Source organism: Hydra viridissima, unplaced genomic scaffold, assembly GCF_058129835.1.
Source record: "Hydra viridissima isolate aposymbiotic clone 2 unplaced genomic scaffold, HvirCarnegie_v1 scaffold_4, whole genome shotgun sequence".
NCBI classification, from domain to species: domain Eukaryota; kingdom Metazoa; phylum Cnidaria; class Hydrozoa; order Anthoathecata; family Hydridae; genus Hydra; species Hydra viridissima.
Window position 1 is genome coordinate 15,440,585 of NW_028324303.1, and position 11,456 is coordinate 15,452,040.

Consider the following 11,456-nt stretch of genomic DNA (forward strand, 5'->3'; position numbering starts at 1 on the left):
TTAGGAGGTGTGTTTAAATATGTATGGCACACATATGTAAATAGATATGATTTCTTTTAATCTAAAAAAAAAGCAGGAACCAAAAACAGTAATTTGTTATTTTTTTAGCTTACATTTATTAGTTTTACACTGATAAATATTTTTTGAATAGATAATAAATCTGCTGTAATGGTACAAGTGAAAACAAAAAAGAAAAAAAGAACACTAAAGATAACACTAAAAGGTAAATTTTTGAACATATTCTTATGAATTTTAATTAATAAAGTGTGTGTGTATGTGCATATATATATGTGATTTTTATTGCGCCATGTGAAGAACACTATGTACCTCGCAGATCTTTTTTGATCCACTTTGTTTTGCATTCTCAGCTGAAATCTGATACAGCATCATTATAATCTTATATTAGTATTACTTTTACATTTACAAAACTAAGCAAAAACTTAGTTTGATCTTTAGTGAAATAAAAGTTCTGTATCTTTCCAATACGCTTTGGCTTTAGAAAATTCCATAAAATCGTTTCAAATGCAATATTCAGTTTGAACGGGCTTTCAGAAAAAGATTGTTCGTTAAACGAGTGTTTTATTCGTTAAATGAGCATTCGTTAAAATAAATATTTGTTTCACAAATCATTGTTGGAACAAGTATTTAACAACGGATAATTTTATCGATATTATAAACAAATACTCGTTCGCCAATTATCGTTTGACGAATATTTGTCGCTGCTTAATTGATAACCTTTTATGTTCCATTCTATTTTTCATTCATATGTATTTGCCAAGTAATTTACACATATACTTACGATGTTCAAACTATTGGAGTCATTAATGTATGGTGTGTGAAATGATGATAATTTCGAGTTTGGCACTAATTATTCTTACTTTCCCTCATATAAAAATCACTGGCACATTTTTAGAAAGATGCACACTTAGTAAATGGAAAACTTACGGAAATAATGATTTAACATCAGAATGGTTCATATGGGGTCAATTATATTCTTTTTGCATGCACTTTCAGGTATATATAATAAATCTAGCAAATGAATTAACACATATAAAAAGCTTATCAAAATAGCACACAACGCATGTTTAGATCTTGTTTCTACATGTAGCAGAATATAAGTGTGCCGAGTAAACTTTTTGTTATCTTCACCTATTTTCCCACACGCGTAAGAATCTTGTTTCCATTTGGTGAATTTAAAAAATTGAAATTTTTAAAAATTTTTGTAAGATTTTTAATTGGTTAGACAATTGTTAAATGATTTATATATATATATATATATATATATATATATATATATATATATATATATATATATATATATATATATATATATATATATATATATATATCATTTATATATGTGTGTACTTTTATATATATACATGTTTGTATGTAATGTATGTATGTATGTATGTATGTATGTATGTATGTATGTATGTATGTATGTATGTATGTATGTATGTATGTATGTATGTATGTATGTATGTATGTATGTATGTATGTATGTATGTATGTATGTATGTATGTATGTATGTATTTATATATATGTGTGTGTGTGTGCATATTTATGTGATTATATATATATATATAGACTCACTCACATCTCTTATTTTTTATACCCTCTTTCATGTAATCTTCATTTTCTTTCCCTTCATATCTCTAGTGGAAATGTCAGAAAGGATTCAGCAATCTTGAAGAATGAGAGCAGGCACATGTTTACTGGGATGCAAATATCTCCAATTTTTACTACTAATTCTAACAATTATTTCTAAAATCTCTACTAATTCTAACACAGACTCCTAAAATCTCATGAATAATTTTCCCTCCTAGGGAAGCAGCAGTGGAAAGTCAGGTACAAATTCAAACACCATGCTCTTTCTTGGTTTACATGCAAACTCTGTTAATGGTACTTTGTGAAAGTGGCAGGGTAGAAGGATCACAGCCAAGAACTGTAGTAATTTAACTAATGCTTAATAATCATAAGGTTTTGTTTCTGTCCAAGGTAATCGTCAATCAAGTAGTAAACAGCCTATCTGTAGAAGATTTGTCATATTCTGCTTTGGTGTTTTCAGTACTGTCAGGTCAAAATTATGATTGTAACTCTTGCAACTTGTGTATAGGAAAGTTTCTGTTTCATCAAGTGGATAAGGTTCTGAAGATGCTAAGTTTGATGCAATGAGTGCATTGATGGCTCACTGTTTCTGTTTCTCTGCATCGACTCTGTTCAACACACTAGAATGCAGCTTTTCTAGCTTAACTAGTTTTGCATGATTCTTGAGGACCATTGAAAGCTGCCTTGGACCAAATCAGTGACACTTCTTCTGTTGTAAGATGATTTAAATTAGAAACCAATTTTGGTTGATTGAGGTAGTGATAGAATCTTTGAGGGGCTTTCTTGATTGTAGACAGCTGTTTTTGTTTTGATAATGGCTCCAATTTCTATGCACCAATGAGGTATACATCACTTTTTAATTGGGTTGTAACAGTCTTCATAGAAAACTTGTTTAAGCAAAATTTCTTTTAAGTTCAACAAAAGGTACCTCTGTTCTGGCTTTTTGTTTGAGTTCTACTGTCTACATTAAAACATAAATGTTTTTAACATTTAATTTAACACTTAAGTTGATGCTGTATATTTAATTAAATTAATGAACTAATTTTGTTATGAAATTGTTTGAAATTTTTTAGGGTAAAGATGTTCCGTTAAATGCATCATTTGTTGATGTTAGTTGCAGTACAAGTATTTGCAATGAGGTGAAAAAGTACAGTTAACACTAGTTTTACTCATGCATAGTCTTGTGAATATATATATTTTAAATGTCTCTAAGTTGCTCCAATTTCAAAACTTAGAATGTTACTACACTCACAATGATTTTTCCCATTCAAGTGATCAAAAGACAAAAACATTCAAGTGACCAAACAAGCCATAAACATTTAATAAATAAAAATAACTATTGCAATTTTTTTTCAATTATCTTGTGAAATTTAAATATTTTTTACAATTAAACTTGAATTTATATGTTTATTATTTGCCCTTTAGAACTGTAACATTAAGTTCTGCATAAAATACTATTTCCTTTTATTTTCATTTTAAAAAGTTTACTGATTTTTTCAATTTAATGGTGTTTTACTTCATATTAGCAGTTTTATAAAATTGTTGTTGTTTTTTTTTTCTTTTTTTTTTTTACACAATCTGTTTTAAGCTCCCATTCATTTATCAGTTTGTTTTTCTCAAAACTCTTATAAATTTGCAGTCGCAATGTTTTAGTTAAAACCATGTGGAAGTAGGTGATTTTATGATGAATTATTACATATGGACAGTTAAAAGCATTAGAATCACACTTGGGTCAATTAAATTAAGCAGACTTGGCTCAATTACAATTGCAATTGTATTTTAATTGTAATTGAATATGAAGTAATTGTAATTGTTATTGTATTTTATAAGGTACTATTACAAGTAAATGTAATACAGTTACTTGTAATTCAATTACAAGTACAACTAATTATAATTCAATTGCTATTACAATTTCATGTAATTGTAATTGAATTACTTGTTATTGAAAATTTAAATTATTTAGAATGTCTGCTGTTGTTACACAACATAGTTGTCAACAGTTTTCTGTAAAATCTTGCAAAGCAGTGAAGTTAATATAAGTAATCATTTTTCTCTGTTTTTTTTTTTAAATTGCCTATTTGTTATTATTAGTGTATGACAGTGTGCAAGCTCCCACTCCCTTTCAACCTGACAGTTTGCCAGCTGGCGTGTAATGTAAGTTATTGATGTATGCTACAAATGTTAAAATATTTCACACAGTTTTATCATTGAAGTTTAATTGTTCTTTTGGTTTAGAACTCTGCTTCATGCAAATCTGGTTGTCAATTCTACAGCAATATTTTGAATAACAGTCAAGGTATTTGCAAATAAGACTAATCAAAGATGAATTTTTGTTTCAGAATATTGTTTTTGTTTTTTCAACTTAACTTTAGCTGAAGATTTATAGAATTCAGAATAAAGAAATGGTGCTGTTTTACAAGTTTAACAGTTTTTAAATGTCAAGTTCAGGATTGTGTTATGTTTTTTATCAGTGTTTATCATTTTTGGTTTAGAAAGTTTTCAGGTTGATGAACAGAACAAGCCGGATTTTAATTCAACATGGGAAGTTCTTGCAATTGACAGACAGTATTATAATGTTACTTTTGAATGGCCAGTTATTTTATCTAAAAATGCTTCAATACACAGCATATATTTGATTTCCATCACTGTAAAGAATGGTGCAGGCTTTAAAGAAAGTGTTTTAGGGATTGTAAGTGTTTATTTTACTTTTATTACAGTAAAGAAGAAAAATTCAGATATTATAAGGAGTATATCCTTAGGATGCTTGTAGATAAAGTTGTTTTAAATCAAATTGAATTAGTCAGGTGTAAGGCTTTTTTTTAAATAACAAATAATAAAGAAGTAATATGTTTACCATTTTGAGTCATAATTAGTTTTTTAATTGTTTAAAACTTAAAAATTTAAAGCTTTTCTCTTTATTTTTTTCTGTATTTGTTAGGGGGAGGGGGATGGCTTTTATTGTAAAGAATTTGAAAATCCATTTCTCTTTTCAAAAACATTCTTTAAAAGTTGTTCAGATATATACTATGACTCTTTTAACTATTTTGGTATTTTTTCTACATTATAGGTGAGTGAAAACAGTTTCATGTTAGAGGAACCAATTGTTTGTAGAAATCTGTATCCTATACCTTCATATTATGCAGGAACAGTATTCCAATTGAATGTCTATCCTGTTAACTTTAATGGGTTCAATCAATCAAGGAGATTATCTTCAAGTTTTACAAGTAAATATTTTCAGTGGTTTAGTTCTTATATTTGACCTTACCTTTAAAGCTATTGTGTTTTTTAGCCTTTGTCTTTGTGGTAAGTGAGTCCTTAGCTTTTTCACTCAGATCTTGAAGTGTTAATGATAAATGTAAATGCTGAATATTTAAATATAACTAAAGTCAATATTTTGAAAAGCCACTGATTGTGATCTTGGATGATTTTTCAGACCTTTGCACACATGATATCAGTTTGTCAATCTTTAAACTTATGAAATAGTATACAAGACAGAAATTTCTAGTACAAAATGAGACTACCAGTAAGAAATATATGAAAGTTTTTATGTTTATTAGTGCACAGTGGGTTTACCATTCTTTCCCTTTAACATTTAATCAGCTTATTCAGTCAATCTCAAGGCCTTGAGATTGACTGAATAACAACTGAATTAAAAAGATCCAGTTTTTTGAGGGTGCACACTTCATTTACTAGCTCAGACAAATAAACTTTTTCAAAAAGGGTTTCACTCTTGAGTTTTTTTAACATTGCAAACATAATCTTCAAGATTGTGGTTTTCAAGTTCAAGATGGGTTCACTTCTTATCTGCCTAATAGGTGATCTATCTCTGTACACTTTGGTAGTAAAAGCCTTCCCTCCTGTTGCATGTTTTATGTTCATGCTATCACCAAATAACTCTTTCAGTGACCTTGGTATCCTTAGAAGTAATTAAGGGTTGCAAATACCAGAACCAACTACATGACAGCATTCTGAGCCAAATGAATTTCTTTTTTTCTAATGGAATTTTCTCAGTTTCTTTATAGGTGAATTTAGAAAGATTTAGCTTATAATTATTTCTAGTGTCCTGCCCTAGGTGGCAAATAGGACAGGAGCAGCTTTCATTTTCTTAGTTCACTCTTTCCAACTCTTTAACTTGCTAATGTCCATTAAACCAGGAAGTCTCTACAGCTTTACTGATATCCTTACCTTTTTTTTTAATATATAGTGTTTTCTTGCAACTTCCACAAGATCCAGTTTGATGAGAATTTATGTCCAAACTGAATCTATGGTCAACAAATTTCTTTATTAGTTGAACCAATGAACTGTTCTTCTCCAAAGATAGATATTTTCTGTCTCCATCAACTCAACTCAAAACAAATACATAAAATTTTTGATATATTCAAATAAAATTATTTTATAAATCATTTTTTAGACCAAGTGTCTTAATTTAAACAAATTATCAGAAAATTGACACACCATGTTGTGATAAATTTGTCTGAAATTTTATATAATTATGTTAATCTATTGTAGCTAGCCTCTCTTTAAATAAAAAACATTGATTTGAGGAGCATGCTAGGTAATTTGAGAACTAGAACAAAAATACCCCAAAAAAAATGTCCTAGTTTAAATTTAATGTCCTATTTTAAATTTATAATTGCTAATCTAATAGAAAGAGTGGTTAGAAAATATTTGAAGTAAACTAAGCTTCAACTAAAAACCTCTAAAAAAGAGCAGTGCACTGCATAATGAACAGTTTTTCACTTGGCCTGCTTCAATTGGTAATTCTTGAGGAAAATACAGATAGAAGCATAAAAAGAATTTCCTGTCTGTTGATAAGGCAAATTAACAAATCAAGGACTACTTGGAATCACTGGATCAGTTAAATTATCATCACCTTTCCAAAAATCATTTTTTTTAAATAATTGTCTACAAAAAGAGGTATTTAGTCATTGCATTTAGCATTAGCAGGAAAAAAGTTACAGTCATAATAAATTTTTATTATGGTTGTCATTTTAAAAGTGATTCTTAAAAAAAGAAACAGGCACCTCAACAGATCTCCTTGCTAGGGTGAATCAAAACGAAATAATTTAATGTAAATTTTGAGTAGTTTGCCACAGCAAGTATACTTTTTTACAAAAACGTGTTAAGCAATCAGCTAAACTCAGTGATCTCAATACTACAGGGTAACCTACAACAACAACAACCATTTTAAGCTGAACTGTTCCAAAAAACTCTTGACTTTATCATTTAGATCTTTGAAGAGAAAATGTTAAGCCTTTGAGAATGTTATAGTAGTTCTAAATCTAGTTTGCAACTTCTCTTTATGTTTTTGGAGCTTTTCTTGTTGCTGAAGAGATTCTTACCTTAGGTTTTCTTACTATTCTTTCACCATTTTAAATTTGACTTAGCTAGTTCATTAGAAAGGACTACCTATGAAACTAAAGAAAAATGTTTAAAGATTAACTTCAGCTTTTACAAAACCTAATGGAAACAATCACAAATAAAATAAACCTCTCCACTTACTTTCTGTTAATGTACTCAGTCTTGTAACTGTTCAAACAAAAGAGTCTGCAGCCAGTAAGTCAGACAGCATGAAAAACTACTTTTAATCCAATACTAACAGGAATTTTTTAATGAGCCATTAAAGTTTTAGACTTGGAGCCTGCTCTTGAAGTTACTGGAAATGCAAGAGTATAGCTGTTTTTTTCTTCCGAAATAAGAATGTTGTTGATGGGAATGAAACTGTCATATTCAAAGAAAGTGTTTAATAGCTGCCTATCATTCAAAAATTGGTGTCAATAGATATTCAGCAACAATAACACAATAATAGTAAGATAATTTGTTACCTGAAAATACTGAAAGCAACATTTTAGAACAAAAGATGACAGCTAGCTGATTTTCAAAGCTGATTTTCTTTAAAAACATAAAAGAAGGGGTTTTACTTGCGTTTAAAAGAAAGAATAACATATGGCTTCTTAATGCTCCTTGAAGTGTTTGTTTACATTTAGGAAAGGTCAGCATCATTTTTTACACTTTTTGGACAAATTTAAATAATGCTTTATTACACTACAACAAAAGTTGTTGTGTTTCTGCCATTGTTTGTCTTATTTTTTCAAATGCTGACAGATGACTGAAATCACCAGATTTGAAACCACAGAGTTGACTTCTCAATGGCTATACCAACTCTGTTGTTTTTATAAACAGTTCACTTAACTAAGCTCATTCACAAGTTATGCAAAGCTTTAACTTTGCTATAATCTATTTTCTTATTAAAGTTTACTAAAGGTTTTATCACAAAATGTTTTGATTGTTAGCTGCTTTGAATGACATTTCAAATAAAATTCAGAATAAGTTTTATGTGGTAGAGCTTTAGAGGTTTTACAATTTGTCAGATTATTTAAATTTTGAGGATCATTCTGTAAACGTTTTTTTTGTAACTTTCTATTGAACAAATTTTTATGTCCTATTACCTTTTTTTTTTTTTTTTTGCAGTTTGGTCTTAAAAAAGAAGTAAAATTTTTTGTTTTTGAGACTTGATCAGAATTTTTTTTTCATGGCTAAGGTGTATATCTCAAATAGTTCCTTAAATGGTTTCAAATTTTTCGGCAGTTGAACTGGACACCTAAAGTTGCAACATATTTTATTGTTTAATTCCTTAAAATGCATTATACTCATTTTTATCTTCTTGCAAAGTTATCCCAATGCAAAAGGGCTGCACCCAATGATACTTCAACTCACACAGTTTGGATTAGAGGACCTTTTTTTTATTTTTATATTTAGGTTGATTTTAGCCAAATATTTAAAGTTCTTACATTACTAATTTAAGAAATGTTGAAGAAAAAATGCCTAAAATGTGCTGGAATTAGGACAGTTTGGCTCCAAGATATTCAATGGAAAGTTGCTAACAAGAGAGTTATAATTTCTTTTTATTAATTGGTGTGTCAAACTACTTGAAAAATAAAAAGTAAAATGGTTAGGGTTAAGTCATTTTTTAAATTTAAGAAAGTGTAATTTTATTAGATAATTTTTTAAATGATCGGTTTGTTAAAGAAATATAAAATTTTCATATAAAAATGCTTCTAATTGTAATTAATGTAATTAGATAAAAAGTTTGTTTACCATTCTTTGATATTTGTCACTGTAAAAACTCATTTCCAAGGATATTTCTATTCATAACATAAAAACAACAAAAAAATTCAAACATGAAGATGAAACTCTTCTTAGTGGAGTTTTGATAAAAGTGAGTTTTAAAGTTTAGAATATTAAGAAAATCAGAGAATGAAAAAGTTTTGTAACAAAGCAGACTGCAACTTCATATATTATTCACAGTTTTTAAATAGTTTCTTAAAAAGTGTCTTCTTGAAATTCAATAAAAACCTGTTTGTAAAAAACTGCTTATTGCCATAAATTATTCTCTTTTTTGGTGTCAAGAAGAAACTCGTATTATTGGAATATCAATTCCAATTAATGAATTAATCTATTACAACAAATGATTTTTTGACTAAGAGATTGTCTTATACTAAAAATCTCAAAGTAGTTAAACATTCAAAGGAATGTAGTAACTTATCAGCTGAAAGGGTAATTCAAGTTAATGGAAACATCTTAGTTAACTTGGCAAGGTAACAATTATGGTATATTAGGATAGTTTATTACTGATTTACTTGAAGTGACTTTCAGTAAACTTTGGCAGGGCTTAGGAGGCACTTTCTTCATTACTGCTCAGTCTATCAGAAAAAAAAATTAAGCATGGAAAGGTCCTTCTGCTGCTGGAAATAGACATTTAAATTATTTGATTACAAAGTTCCTTGATAAACTTCAAGAAGAAAGTTTAATCTTAAGTTAATAAAAGCTCAAAGAAGCTCTAGAATCAGTCTGGTGATATCTTTCTCTATCCTAGTAACATGGAAAATATACTCTTCAAGTTTTTCTGAAGCTTAATCAAGAAAAATATTTCTTTATGTTATAAGTTTTTTTTGTTAAAAACTATAAAATACACGTGTATATATCATAGTTCATAAATTTCTGTCGGATGCTCATTTAATGATTCTTAACAAGCTTGCTTTGCAATAAATATTGGCCTCCAGTTAAAAAAGTTTCAGCTGACTGTAACTTTTTATTTCTAGTGCTGTGATTTGAAGGCAAAATATCAAATGTTTTTTAATAAAGTTTTAGGCTTGAATGTGTTTGTTTTGATGCTGGGAAACCATGATATGATTCCACTCATTTCATTAACTAGTTTTAACATTAGACTTATGGACCCTCATGGTCCATCTATGAAGCTTGTAAAGCCATTTATTAACAAAGTTTTCCTAACCTTCTAGGTTGCTATTTGCAAATGTAATATTTTTACTTTGTAAACTTGACATGAAAGTCTCATTTGATAACTGGAAAGAAGTATATAATTTAATTATTAAGCAAATTATGTACCATTTTCCTGTTAAGTCTAAATATATTGATATGATTTTAAGTTGCTTATTTCCCATCTTTGTTAAAATTATCTTTTATCAATATATTCAGTATATAATAATGTATTCATGTATTCAGTTAAACTTACAAATGGTTTTCAAATACTTATTTTAAGATAAAACCTTATTGGTTTTGGCTATTACTTTTTTTGATACCAGTGCACCTAGCATTTCTGAAAATGATGATAATGTAATAAAAAGTTGATAATGATTATGTAATTGATAAAATTGAAAAGTGATGACCTTATGAAAAAAGATGTGGTAAAGAAAGATTGAGTATTTTCTAAGCAAATACTGAATTTATCTAAAAGTTTCTTTTTTGTAAATAAATTTTGGTTAAATTTTAATTCTAAGTTACTTTTTCTTTGACTAGCATTTACAAACCCTGGGGGTATAACCAGTATCACAATTGGTAATGTTACTTATTCAAAACCTGGTTCTTTTATTCTACTGACATGGATTGCTCAATGGACTTATCCAAAAGGTGATTTATATAAAATTGATTGTTTTTTGTTTTTGATTTTGATGCACTAATGTTCAATAGTTTAAGGTTTTTTTTTAACATAAATTAAAATAAGTCTAAACCATTTTATTAATCTTTCTTTTTTTCACATTCTATCAAGATGCCCAAGTCTTGATTGGATATACCCTATTTCTGCTAATTTGTTATGATATGTTTGAGTCCTTTGTTTTATTATATTAATTTTTTGTGAGATTTCTAGATGAATTCTAGGTTGAAGCAATACTTCTGCTGTTAGTAGATGTGTTTTTAATTTTTTGTTGGAATTAAATGTTGATTGGGAATGGAGTTTTTATCCTTTTTTAGTGTTATGCTTATCTAATATGGCTTTCTATGTGCCAAAGCTAGAGTTCTCATATTTCATTCAATATTCCCTTTATAATTTTTACTGCTGATTCAGCTTTTTCATTACACCTAGTGTGTAGAAAAGCAGCAAAACATGTGCATCATAATAATTTTGTTTTGTTTATAAACATGTTTGCTTTGCTTAGTCAAAATCAAGCAATGCATCCCCTTAGAGAGTAAAAAGTATAAGCCTTTAGATTAGAAATAGTTAAAATATTTTAGGACAGATTTTAAGCATTTAACATATTTACAAATTACTCTTTTGACTAATATACTATTGATGAAATGGGCTTTATTTCAGCAATCATAAGTACAAATCATATATAAAACATATACACAAAACATATATTTAAAAAGTAGTTGTTTTAGGTGAATTTATATGATCATTGTATGCAGAGAAAGTGAGAAAAAAAACATCCATACTTTGTTCTAGTTTTAATATTTTAGGTGACCTTCTCATCAAGGTTATAATTGTGTCACTGTGATGTTTTGAAGAGACTATAGCGCTAAGTCTCATGATGTACACCACCATTAA

General features: G+C 28.3%; 1 protein-coding gene across 9 annotated transcripts in view; it reads left to right on the plus strand.

Annotated features, from left to right (window-relative positions):
• Nucleotides 1–11,456, plus strand: part of LOC145183640 (uncharacterized) — a 31,651-nt gene that overhangs the window by 6,242 nt on the left and 13,953 nt on the right. For 4 of the 9 annotated variants that reach the window (XM_090085575.1, XM_090085579.1, XM_090085577.1 and 1 more), the window contains exons 2-8: nucleotides 152–223; nucleotides 2,686–2,751; nucleotides 3,704–3,766; nucleotides 3,848–3,908; nucleotides 4,105–4,301; nucleotides 4,680–4,836; nucleotides 10,430–10,540. In XM_090085575.1, coding sequence (XP_089941701.1) covers nucleotides 3,707–3,766; nucleotides 3,848–3,908; nucleotides 4,105–4,301; nucleotides 4,680–4,836; nucleotides 10,430–10,540 — 586 coding nt within the window. In that variant the 5' untranslated portion in view covers nucleotides 152–223; nucleotides 2,686–2,751; nucleotides 3,704–3,706. Of the gene's footprint in view, nucleotides 1–151; nucleotides 224–632; nucleotides 1,223–2,685; nucleotides 2,752–3,703; nucleotides 3,767–3,847; nucleotides 3,909–4,104; nucleotides 4,302–4,679; nucleotides 4,837–7,317; nucleotides 8,528–10,429; nucleotides 10,541–11,456 lie in introns of those variants that run through there. The other 5 variants (XM_090085572.1, XM_090085573.1, XM_090085580.1 and 2 more) reach the window with 4 other exon arrangements.